The sequence below is a fragment of the Dicentrarchus labrax genome, unplaced genomic scaffold (genome assembly GCF_905237075.1).
Source record: "Dicentrarchus labrax unplaced genomic scaffold, dlabrax2021, whole genome shotgun sequence".
NCBI classification, from domain to species: domain Eukaryota; kingdom Metazoa; phylum Chordata; class Actinopteri; family Moronidae; genus Dicentrarchus; species Dicentrarchus labrax.
Window position 1 is genome coordinate 12809375 of NW_026136708.1, and position 13845 is coordinate 12823219.

General features: G+C 40.5%; 1 protein-coding gene across 11 annotated transcripts in view; it reads right to left on the minus strand.

Moving 5' to 3' along the window:
- Positions 1 to 13845, minus strand: part of dnmt3aa (DNA (cytosine-5-)-methyltransferase 3 alpha a) — a 63918-nt gene that overhangs the window by 47891 nt on the left and 2182 nt on the right. For all 11 annotated transcript variants that reach the window (XM_051410042.1, XM_051410040.1, XM_051410036.1 and 8 more), the window contains exon 2: positions 10558 to 10796. In XM_051410042.1, the coding sequence (XP_051266002.1) occupies positions 10558 to 10626 (69 nt within the window). In that variant the 5' untranslated portion in view covers positions 10627 to 10796. The remainder of the gene's footprint in view (positions 1 to 10557; positions 10797 to 13845) is intronic.

Sequence of the window (13845 nt, forward strand, 5' to 3'; positions counted from 1 at the left end):
TGGGCGATACTACTTGAAAAGACTATCACAATATGATAAAAGATGTTTTCCACTATTGATATATTCACTAAATTTTAAATTAATGGAGAAAATAACCAGACGGGAATGTTTGTGTTTGGCAAATCCAGCTAATTAAAAAGAGATAATCATTTCATAATTCAAAAATCCAATATTGCCAGAAAACAGTCTTGCACATTGATTACCACTATCCACAATGGTCTAATTCATCCAGAGATACTTGAGAGATTAAAGAATATAAACAATATGGCAATATCTGACTGAATTTATATCGTCTCATGGTATATCTGGTGTCTTATCGTCCACTTGTTCCACAACTAGAACTTTCTTATCTCCATCAGTACCTGTGTTATACTGTGTCTTACTGTTTATAAGACACACTGCTCTGTAGCCATTTCTCCTGCTCTGTTTGTTGTGTTTAGACTGTACAGGAGAAACTGTCACAAGTTTTGTGTCACACTGTAACTCTCAGAGTTAGTTTAATAATAACATCCGCTCTGTTTCTCGACTCTCTTCTCTGACCTGACACTGTACGCTGCCTGCTCTCAGCCTTGTGTTTCCATTAAAGTCTTCCTTTCTCTCTCTCTCTCTCTCTCTCTCTACTCTGCTGGACCCTCTGTTGCGGTGACAGTGGAGTGGTTGCTAAGGTGCAGAAACTGCTTAGCAACTGTCTCCAATGGGGCTGCCGTGCTGACTAAACATTCTGATGTCACTTCCCTGACGATCAGCATAGCAACCAGCTAGAACGGGTAATGGGCCCTGCTCCTGTCTGCCTGGTGTGCTGTCCATATGCCTGTTATCACGACGCACACTCGCAGACACACGCATTTTAATGCTACAAGTGTACTCAATCATGTACAGAAAGTGTGACAAGTACAAAAAACAATTTAAAAAAGCATACAACTAAGTCAAATATAGATCGACAGAGCAAGAAAACCACTAAACCAAATCCCTTCAAGAATGTGTCAACACACACAAAACACACCAAACTCACACACTGGCCAATCTGTCCATATATCTTTGGTCTATTTCTGTCTCCCGGCAGGTTATTTTAGGCCACTGCAGTTGCTAAGCAACCAGACTGCAAACCAGGCGAGCAGAGGAGGATCCCATCAGCAGCAGACGGCTTGTCCTCTTTCTTTCTACCCTATCCCCACGTCCTCCTCTATGTCTCTCTCACGTTTTCTTCATGGGGCTCGTTCCTTTTAACTTTCCCCTTTTCTGCTTTCTTTCTGTTTTTCACTTTAAATCTACTGTCAACAGAACAAATACTACACTTTCTTTTATCTAGCTTTAGCCTTCGTGCAGATTTACAACACTGAAACACATCAGTAGTACAGCAAGATACAGCGCTATACCAGTGTTAAAATTATCAATATTTACACATTTACATGCATTTACACACGGGCATGTACAAATTCACAACACAATGGATTGAAAATTACAATTGACCTGAATCCTAAGCGCCATTATCCCCTAGTTACTCGTACTTTAGGTCATGTCGAACCACCTTTAGTCAACAGAACACCAAGTATTGCTTTTACAGATCATACACATCTTTTTACAATCGATGTCTAGTTCGTTGTGCTATATATATATATGCTGTATTCATAGGCACTTGGCAGCCAAGGCATTGAGGTCTCTGCTCAAAACAAAGTAGTTCTTGTATTGTCTAACAATGATGTCAATTTCAGAATCAGGGGGCTGAATATTGGTGTAAATTCCCAAAACAGACAATCTGACAATCAATTTTTACGCAGTAACTGGTGAGGTATGGGAAGGTGACTAAATAGGGTTTGAACTTCTCTCTAAAGCTTTATTTATTTCATTCTTCACACAATTCAATACATTTTGATTGTAAAGCGTAGTGAAACACTGTTATTACAATCCATTGCATTGAGACAGCTACAGGATCGTAAGTTTGATGCAGCTAGGAGGAGGCTGTGAATTCAGATTGTTTGACCCACCGTTCAGAAAAGGTATAAACATTTTGCTTTTAGTCTTGATCAGACGCGTCATTAGAGCTAGTTTGTCTCAGGCATACTGTAGCCTTAAAGGTCCAGTGTGTAGGATCCAGTGGCATCTAACAGTGTAGTTGCAAAACCCAACTTCACGCATGAAATGCCATTTTTTCCCTCCCAATACCGATTCCAATACTCTTGCTGTGGGTATTGGCTGATACCGAGTACCGATACCGATACCAGTGTGTTAAAAAAAAGAAAAAAATCATACTATGCCTGTGTGTGATACTGTGATACGATTATCATTGTGGTAAGGCCTGGCTCAGGTTAAACCCTTTGTAAAACATGAATGAATACAGCAAATGGAAGCCATTTATTTTTAAAATGTATTTATAAATAGAACAGTATAAAACAATAGTGCAACAGCAACTTAACTAAATAAATATAGGAATAATTATTTAACAAAATTAAAGTGCAGCCACAATATTGTAAAATAAAAAAGGCATTACATTTTTTTAATAGAACAGTATAAAACAGTAGTGCAACAGCAACAGCAACTTAACTAAATAAATATAGGAATAATTATTAAAAAAAATTAAGTGCACCACATATTAAAAAAAAAGCATACATTTTTAATAGAACAGTATAAAACGAGTGCAACAGCAACTTAACTAAATAAATATAGGAATAATTATTAAAAAAAAATTTAAGTGCAGCCATTATGTACTAAAATAAAAAGGCATTTAAATCCTTAAATAGTGCAGTATTTAACAATAGTGCAACACCAACCTATAAAGCAAACATAAAAAAATACAAATCAAAAGAGCAGCAACTACACAGTAAACAAAAAATACTTTAAAACAAGTAGGCTACACATTGCAGTAGCATTTTTAACAATTTAGTATTGCTCATAATTTCAAGAGCAAAGGCAGATTCTTCAAGAAGATGAGCATTTCTGCCCTCTCTCCTCCTAGCCTGTTCCTTCTTGCATCAACAACGTTGGACGCTGCACTGAACAGTCTCTCACTGTCGACACTGGTACAAGGAGCACAGAGAAACTTTGCAGCAGTGGCAGCCAGGGTGGGAAACCGAATTTGGTTGACTCCCCAGTACTGGAATGGGCTGTCTGAGCGTGGGACCGTTAGCCTTGTCAAATACGTCTGTATTTGAACTTGTGTGCTTGTGCTACTTGCCCCATGTTCCTCATCATGCTCGTGCAGGATTTCCTCAAACAGGCCTTTCAAGCTGCTCTTTCTGCTGCTGCTGCTGCTGCTGTCTGGCTGTGCTTCCATACGTGGGGCTTTATGGGGGTTTTCTGGCACTGTCTCTGCTACCTCAGGTGTGGTCCTGCTCAGTAACGCCTCCATCTTCTCCACCTCTCGGATCAGAGCATCCTTGGCATGCTTGATGCTGTCTGCACCTGTGAAGTATCTGAAACAACAATGAAAAATAATAAATAAATGTCTTAATATGTAAAATAAATAAACAACCTCCTCCATAATAGCTTTTAGTGGTAACATATTAATGCAATAGTAATCAATAATGCAATATCTAGTTATCCAAAACACCATTTAAAAATTTTGTTTATAATATAGACATTTAATAAAAATATTAGACATACCTGTCTTTGAATCGTGGGTCTAAAAGAGTGGCAACTGCATACAAGGGCTCATTCTCGATGGTCTTGAATCTTTTCTGGACAGCCTCAAGAAGGGTTGTTTTCATGGTTTTTATCCCCTTGTCCCCCTCGTTCTTCTGTCTGGTCAGTTCTTCAAAAGGTGCCAGAACAGTGATTGTTTTTTCCAGTAAAGCCCACTGGTTAGCCGTAAGGGTCACTGGCAGGTCGTGGTCAGCTCCATATGCTGAAATTGACCGCTTCTGCTCCAGTAAACTCAATCATATAATAGGTTTGGTTGGCATTTGGAGATCTTTTGAATATCCTCCAGGTATGCAGTAGCCAGTGGCGAGTGTTTGAAATGCGCAACTATCTTCCTACCATTCGCCAGTGCATCACTCACACTTCTCTGTGACAGTAGCCCTTCATGCACCACCAGCTGGAGAGTGTGGGCGAAGCATCCCAAACTTGGTACATCCATCTCGTCCATGGCTTTCTTCATTTTGCTAGTGTTGTCGCGCAAAACAACATGGACGTTGGACTTGGGGATTTTCCACTTTACTAGCATCCCCTCAATTGATTCGGCAATTAATGTGCCAGTATGTGACCCTCGGAACTCGTTGGCGTGCAGCACCGCACTTCGAGGGGTAAATGTTGCGTCTCTGTCCACCCAGTGTGACGTTAAACTTAGTAAAGACATGGGGCACACGTCGGAGGTCCAAATGTCCATGGTAAAGCTGATTGCATGCACGTCTTTCAGCATACACGAAATGTGTTCCCTAACTGTCTCGTATAATTTGGGTAGCGCAGTTTGGAGATAAATTTACGACCTGGCAAACAGTACCTTGGCTCCAAATGCTCCATTAAGCAGCTAAATCCCACATTTTCGACAGACAGCGGTTGGTCATCCAGGACAATAAACTCCAAAATTTTGTCGGTTATTTTTGTTGCTTTTTGGCTGTCTTTGGGGAATTTATCACAACGCTGGAAGGCACTTTCCAGAGTTTTCTGCTGCTAGCTCCTTTTTCGGATTTAGGTGTCAGGCGTCAGCTAGGTGATCAATTCTTCTTCGCCCCTCTAAAACAACAGCTGCCGATGGCAGCACAGCACAACTGTTTTAAGAGCAGCGAAGAAGAACTGTGTCAGAGCTAACAGAGCTAACCAGTAAATAGACTCCTATTTCTAATAAATTACGTGGTATCGGATCGGTGCCTGGACTCCAGTACTCGCCGATACCGATGCCAGCATTTTCGGCAGTATCGGAGGCATTCCCGATACTGGTATCGGAATCGGAACAACTCTAGTATTAAGGGAAAGGGGCAGTTCTTAAGATACAGAATCAATTCTCAAGCTATTAAAGATCATATAAAGTATAGATGCAAATAAAGGTTTGAGCTGGTGAAGGGATGTTCATAAATAATTTGAAGGGCCTATGATTGTAAACCACATCAACCGACACTGATGTAACACGTGGACACAGACGCACACACATTAAGGTTACAGGTGTGAATTTTGTGAATCTGGTTTTACAGCCAAAGACAAACCTAACCACACCGCTGATATAATTTGTGCAAACATTTTATTTAAACATTTCTTTCAGTATCTTTAAATCTTTTCTACACATTCACAAACTTTAAATTGAAGTTTTCTTTCACAGATTTAGTGCGATATACAACTTCAGGCTTTGAAACGTGTTAACCCTTATTTGAACAGTACAGTAGCTTCTGTCATGTGTAATGGATTATAACTGGAAACAGTCAAACCTCACACAGCTCTATTCTCTTTTTATTTACAGTTTGCTATGTCTCCCACTCTGTGACTCACTCGGACCTCTCTCCAGGATATTTTTTTAAAATTCTGTGAGTTAAGTCCCAGGAAGTTCAAAAGCACAACCAACTCTATAGTGAAAGGAAAACTCTATAAGGGGAACTTGTTGGCTCTTTGCCAGTGTGTGAATGTGGAAGTAAGTGAGTAGGACAGCTCTTTATAGATAGCAGCACTATAGAATGAACTTCAAACTTCTCACAGATTTATGAGGGCTGCCCTGGGCTCTTGGGGTGCAAATGAAAGGAGCCATTTTTCACCTTGTGTATGTCTGACTGTGTGTTAATGTGTGTGTTTGTGAGTGTGCATGCTCATTTGTGTTAACCCCCCCCAAAAAAAGACTGTTTCAGACTCAAAACCCTGCGCTAGTTTCTCCTGCATGTGGTCGGGTTAGTGTGTGGAATGCAGACAGGTCTGAAGTGAACGTGAATAAATAACTGTAAGTTTAATTATTACAAACACACACAATCCTACTCGCCAGGTTTTCTGCGTGTGGAGGCTAAAAAAAGCTCTCAACTGCAAGCTTAGAAGCCAAAGTAGTAGTGGTAATGATAGCTGTAGTAAAAGTGGTGGTGGTTGTAATAATATCTGTGGCTGTGAAAATAACAGTAGTAGTAATTTAATATTTATAATAATAGAAGCAGCAATAATAAGAGTAACAGGAGCGGAAGTAGTAGAAGTATCTGAAATGTAGTAGCACAAGTGGTGGTAAAAGTCCTAGGTAAAAAAACTGAGTGTATTTATTTAAGTGCATATTTAAGTTAAATTTTTCAGTACTAGGAGTACTAAGTATTACGATGTTATATATATAATTCTGGTATATGCTGTTTACACATACTATACTATGTTGCTACTAATCATACCACCATGTCACTCCTGTCTGGAAGTCTTTTGTATAGTCTATTTTAATTTCTATTCTTATTTTTACTTTATGTACCCTAAATAATTTCTCTATGTATCTGTACTTATTTCTGTCCAACACCGGAATTTCCCCTCTGGGGATTAATAAAGGTGTAACCTATCTTATCTTTATTGGTATTTTCATTTCTATTTACAAAGGGAAATATTGTATGATTTATGCTTAAACATTTATCTGATGGCTGTAGTTACTGCATGCAAAACAACTGATATAGTGCCATAATTTAAATTACAGAAAAGGTCCAGCGTTCAGTCTGCAGGTTACAGACATCTAGTCTTAACCCCTACAACTTGATGATCTAATGCAGTGGCTGAGGTTGAAGGCTGAAGCACAATGGTTGTCAGTAAAAATGGCCCAGGTCGAGAGGCAGCCAGTTCTACGGAAGGATGACACACTTGCCTCTGAGAAGAGTCAGTCAGCCACTGTTTATCATGGCAGTGAGCAACCTAAAGTTAAGGAACAACTCAGCAGCAGGGACACTTTTAAATCTCAGAAACCAAACGGACCGGAACAGATCTGCCTTTTCTGATAGAGTCAGGAGCCTCTCACAGTGTGAAGAGGTAGCTAAATGTCACCCAGAGCAGATTGTGAAGTGGATCCGGGAAAGAATAGATGCTGGAAATGTGGGCACACCAGCCACAGCCCTGATGAGTGTATCCTGAAAAAGGCATGCAGTGACTGCAGTGTAATACATCTTCAGGTACTCCTGAAGCAAGAACCTAACATGCTGCTTGTGTCTTCACCAGGTGATGGGACCTAGTATATGCAAGCTGGGAACAAGGACATACTGCAGTAGGTCGAGCAGTGCTTTTATGTGGACAATTGTCTGCAGGGCCTGACATCAGCTCTGTCTGCCCAACATCCCATTGACAAAACGCAGGATCTACTGGCTGCCGGAGGCTTCGAGATTTGGCAGTGAGAAAGTAATCACCCCCCAGTTGTGGAGCATCTCCCCACAGCTGCACTCTCTGCAAACATCGAGTTGGGGCCTACTCAAGACCACACAAACCCACAGGATACAAGCACAAACCTCAAGAGCATCACATCCCAACCACAAGGATCCGAGCCTGCCAGGTGCAACCGACAGTTGTCTTGCTGCTCTTGCGCCTGAGATTGACAGGGACTCTTTTGATTTGGGTAGGAGGTAGGCTCAGACACACAGAAGGCCCAATACTGATTGAAATCCATCCAGTTGTCTTGGATCCTCATCATGCCAGCACTGAACATCATTAAGGTGATGAGCGCCTTCTCTATCCGGGTCCAGACTGTGTTTTTGCTGAAATACGACAACAGTTTTGGGTCCTGCGGGGCGGACAGGCGATTAAACGACACCCTTTGCAGAATGCCAGGTGATGCCAGGCATAACTCTGACATCTATTATGGCTGACCTACCCCCTTCTTTTCTACCGCTGTTGATTGTTTTGGGCTGTTCATGGTCAAGTTGGGCCATTGCACTGAAAAACGATGGGGACTCATTTTGAAATGCCTAATTACCCACTCTGTGTAGACCTCCTTCCCAGTTTCAGAATCAGAAATACTTTATTGATCCCCAGGGGGAAATTAGTTTGTTACAGTTGTTCTACTCACACGTTAAAGAAAAGAAATAATACTTATATTACAATACCAAAAAGTTTAGATGCCACCGCTTTCTCGCTGGCCTTACAGAGGTTCATAGCCAGGCAAGGGACGCCATCTGGAGCCAAAGCTACATTTCAGCGGGAGCGGGAGATTAGATTGATCAAGAATGCTCTCCAAGTGGTGATCGGAAGTAAGTCAGTGTTGGAAGATGTCTTGCTCACAGTTTTGGTGGAGCTCGACAACACACTGAATGCCAAACCCCTGAGGTACGTATCCTCAGATACTGCAGGCCTGAACCCGTTTATTATGTTTGTGTAGGACTCGATAACCACACCGTGTAGCTCCGTTCGTGTTGCTTTTTCTCAACTGCCTCAATTACATTTTACAACCCTGCCGTACATCAACGCTGTAAGCCTTAAAGGCACAGTAACCTGTCACTCACGGTGCATAACATAACAGAGTCCAACAGGCCACAATACTGAACATTTTCAGACATAACACCGTTGACACTCAATAAGCTTCTCAGGGGGCAGCGGGATGCCGCACCACCTCGAAAGATGTCTTGCTCACAGTTTTGGTGGAGCATGATGGCCCCCTGAATGCCAAACCCCTGAGGTACGTATCCTCAGATATTGCAGACCCGAACCTGTTGACACATATGCTCGTCATGGGGCGGCAGGATGCTGCACTACCTCAAGGCACCTATGTACCAGAGCCACGGACCAGACCTCCTTGGCGTCATAGCCAGACCATTGCTGGTCACTTCTGGTCTCACTCTTATTGAAACACATTATTTGTTTTAAAGGGAATTGTTGCTTGATATTTTGTTAGCAGTTACATATACTGACTGTAATGTTCATTGACAGAATAAGTATTGGCTGTATGTTTCATTTCTATTTACTGTTATGCTTGTATTACAGAAACCACAGCATTTTTTGCGTGTTTCACTGCAGTTTCTCCTTGCGTACGCCTCATTTTAATGTTTTATTTTGACAAAGAGAGAGAGACTTCCGCTCTACCACGTGACTGTGTTTCACCAATCAAACGTAGTTGTGCAGTCTCGTCACGTGACCATACTCATTCTCAGCAGTGGGACGGGTTAGCATTACAGTCGTAGCAAACAAAAATGTCAGAATCAACCGTCGGCAATGCAGACACAGACGAGGAGGAACACCGCTGGCCTCATATTGAAAGCATGTTTACCTTAGTAAAAGTGCAAAACAGCAGCTACATTATGCGGTGTCTTGTCACACACACACACACACACACACACACACACACACACACACACAGTTTATGAGAGTTTATGGGGCTGCCTTGTTCTAGTTCTGCCTGCAGAGCCTGGTAAAAAAGTATAAAGGTTTGGAAATTTGTGTTACTTGTGCTTATTTATTTTTCATTTATTATTATTTTATTGATTTTATTTTTTAAGTACTTGAATTTAACTGGATTATTTTAATTTAAGCTATTTTGTAATTCATTAATTAATTTTATTTAATTTTATTGATTGGATGAATTATAATTTGCCTAAAGATGATTATTTTGTATTTTTGTCTGTCTGATTGAATACTTGTGTTAAAAAATAAATCGGACGTTACTCAGTACTTGAGTACATTTTTACTCTTACTCAAGTAATTATTTGGATGACTACTTTTTACTTTTACTTGAGTCATATTATTCTGAAGTAACAGTACTTTTACTTGAGTACAATTTTTGGCTACTCTACCCACCTCTGATCACAATACAGTAATTGTTCTGTAAATTCAACTAAGAAATGGTTTAAAATAACCATACCGCACTGCACTTCATAACATTTGATTATTTTCTTCTTTTATGTGGAACTTCCATACAAACAAAAACAGTTGCCTCACATGAGACCAGACTTGAGTTACATCAGTCATATTGGTGAACCCAAAGGATACTAAAAGACAGCACCCACCCAGCCACAGCCTGTTCACTCTGCTGCAATCTGGGAAGAGGTACAGGAGCTTCCTCAGCTGTACGACCAGACTTACAGACAGCTTCTTCCCTCAGGCTGTGAGACTGTTAAATTCTCCCTCAACACTTAATCATACAAATTACTATTGTTTTCATTTTTATTTGTTTCTTTGTATTTTGTTTTTAAAAGTAGCATAAAGGAAAACTATATCTAAATTGAATTCTTCAACCCTGCGTTGTAATTGACAGTAGGTCCCACAGTGGAAACGGTACTGCCAAATCTCAACTGGTGGACATATTTCTACTGTTGCACGGTATATACTGTCATATCACCCAATCCTATTTACTAAAGAGTCATTTATCTCCTGCTATGACATTTATTGTTTCCATTTTGTGGGCGCTTTAATGTAAAGAGACAGCATATGTTTTGGCACACTCCTGACTCCATACACTGTATGGACAATACACAATGTTTACTAGGATATTTTCTCCATTGTGGTATGGCTAGTTTCACTCAAGTAAAAAAGGACATTATCTTACTGTTGTAATATTATATGTAATAACAGCAGTAGGAAATGTGCTTGCAGCATTCATTTTATAGATGTTAAAGTATAATCAGCAGTAGTAGCGATATATTACTTTCAACTGAAATCATTTAAGAAACAAAACACCCCGGTAAATCAATGATAATCAATCTCTCTCACCACGTCATTGGCGGTGTCATTCTCTGGTGTCTGGGGCGGTTCGGCGGCAGCAGGACTGTTGGACGGCATGGCAGGCAGCGGCTCGGTGAAACCAAGTTTAGAAAGTAAAAAATGGAGCAAATCAAAACATGGGAAAGGCCCTCAGAAGCACCAGGTGCAGCATCATTCAATCTGTCTGTTGGTCTGTCTGTCTGTTGATCGTTCGGACGTACACTCGCTCACTCAGTCCTCCCCCTCTCCTGGAAGAAGAAAGAGAAAACACACACAGTAATGACATGAGTGGATTTACAGCAAGAGTCAAGTTTGAGTAAGAAATGAATCTCAGTATGTGATCTTTTATTATCTCTCTTTCTTCCGTCTGGCCTCCTTTTGCTCACCCTTTCACACACACACACACACACACACACACACACACACGCAGCCCCAAGGTCACGGCTGTACAACAGGTGTGTGTCTCTATGAACTGCACTTGATTAATGGGACCCCACTATACCGTTTCCGAGCAGCAACAGGTTAACACAGACACAAACACACACACATTTATGCAGGTGGCCTCAAAGGAATCTGCTGGAATCAGGGTAGCTTTCAACATGGCTGTCACAGTGTGATTGATGTAGCTGGATAAAAAATGTCATAGACAAAATGGGTGCCTTTGAACTGCAGGTAAACACGGCCAAAATCATAACATAGATTAGTTTTTTGATGATGGTATAAAAAGTGAAAAATCACATTCAAGCTTAAGTTTTTTAATCTTGATTTGGGCCACTTTCTCATCTGTGTTTTTTATTTATATCTATCCATCTCGTTTTTTTTGTTTTGTTCTGTTTTGCTAAATATTATTTGACAGAGAACAGAGAAGAGAGAGGTGGGTGACATGCAAAAAAGGTGCCTAGGTGTATTTTAATGCTACCAGGATCCACTATCAACTATTTTTTTGGTTTAATTTAGAACATATAAATAATAATAATAATAATAATAATAATAACGAAAACATCTCTAATGATCATCTAAGGTGACATCTTTAAATTGCTTGTTTTGTTTGACTGACAGTCCAAAACTGATATTAATTATACAATGATACAAAACAGATGAAAACAGTAAATCTGAGAATTTGAGAGTTTTTTTTTAAAATTACAATAAATATTACGTCACTCCAATTTGACATTATTCATGATCCCAAGCAACCACACATACATATCATTGGTGGAGCTAGTGCAGGAAAATGGAGGGCAGCTGTGAATGAAGTGCTCAGTGGAGAGTCAGCCATGTGTGACCTTGTAAGTATTTGGACTCTCTTGTGTCACCCTCATAACCTTTACTTTATTATATGAAATGAACAAGTGACAAAACTATTGAGTGGGCACAAAATAAATTAAATCTGTAATTAATCACAAAGAGGGCAGAGGGAAAGATTTGTAAGCCCTGAACAAGTTGTGGCTTTTCGAGCTGTTTTGGCAGATTGTAAGCTCTTAAGGCAGTTAAAGGACGTTTACCAATGACAGACTTCAACAAAATGTGCCCATATCTGGCTGTGAGGCTCATATCTGTTTACAGTTTCAGACAAACGAACAAGCAGTAGAGCGCACCAGGAAGCCTAATGGTTCTTAGAGGGTGGCGTCTAACATGATGATGCTTCACTTCTTGGTCAAATTCAATACACTTGAGTTTGAGTTTGCATGTTACTGCCAAAAAGGCGGGCGGTTTTATGACAGCCCTGTAAAGGAAGGACTACTTATCAGTCAAAACTAGAGACACAATTCCTCTTGGCGACTTAAAACATTGCTTAAACTCATCTTGCTCTAACCTTACATATATCTACAGCTTTTGACCAGCAAGCAAAAACACACACTGATATACCAATAAGTCTTGTTTGTTATTTTCTGTATCATGATATCCCCAGGTGTATTATCGCACTCATGCTAAGGACATAAAAACAAACAAGGTCACCTGTGTTTAAGTGCTAGCTCATTTGTCGTCTATTTAGTGAGCATCGAGCAGAAGTGCTTTAGCTATGCAGGGCCGGATTAAGCCACTTGGGAGCCCTGGGGCAATATTTAGCTGTGGGGCTCTTTTGACACTGGTTCCTCCCACCCTCTTTTCATTGGGTAAGTATCATGTTACTACTATTATAGTATTTATTAGGTACAAAACACACAGAACTACACACGGCAGCTGCATAATATTTTAACCGGGAGACCAAGGCACCAATCACTGCCACGGTTGTGAAAAGTTGTCGTACTAATGCCTAAATCTAGGAATATACGAGATGTATGCATAATATGAGCTGAAACAATAATTAAAAGTTGATTTTGGCACAGAACAATCCCCTGTGGATTAGGTAGAAATGTGTCTTAAGGTTGTTAGGATTTCAGTTTATATGGTTCTTTAGTGGTGCATTTTCCCAAACAAATTTACAATTAATCAAATTACCACAAACTAACAGCCACACAGTGATTCTTAGTTTAATACACCTCATGCACTGATTTAGATCAGTGGTTAAACTGTTGACCAGATTTTTGTTTGAGGTGTCCTGAATTTAATGGACACCTGCCTCCCACCTGCACATTAGCATACAAATTACACCACACAAAAGAGCAAGGCATTAGTCACTGTAGCCTCCATTTCACTTCTGCATGAGTGTGTCGGGTGTGACGGTTTTTGTGGCTTGAATTTTTGCGAGTCAGTTCAGGAGTGTGATTTGTTCAGACTGGTGTCAGATACTGATCACAATCTGAACACAAAAGGGGCTTAAAAATACAATGTTTGCACGTAGCTAAAAAGAAAACTGGAACTCAGCAGTGATTTGGATTTGAGCACAGTGTGAGTGCAGCCAATACGTCTGGCTTTACTCATGATGTATTGTACAGTATGTCACTCCTCATGCTGTGGCCTTACATCACCTACTGTGAAGACAAGAGGCAGCCGGCCAGGGTTACCAGTGGAAAGACAAGGGTGGAAACTTTGCAGAAATGGGTGTACAGTATCCACCCCACACCCCCGGGGGCTCCCTGCACGAGCTCCAGGCTCCGGGGCAACCAAATCCTCCAAGTTCTGCGTATTTAGGTCACCCACACACCTCGCACTCCTATAGCAAGTCTATATACAATTATTTAAATTGTTTAAGTGTTCATGCAGCAGTGGTTTACATTAAACTATAGTCAAAGGCCTAAGCAGAAGCCTGCACTAGTGGGAGGAGAAATGGTTGCGCAGAGAAAAAGCTTCAGAGGAATGTCAAGGTAGTGAGAGTTAGGCAAGGGAAGTAGGTGATGTGTCATCACAATAAAAGCA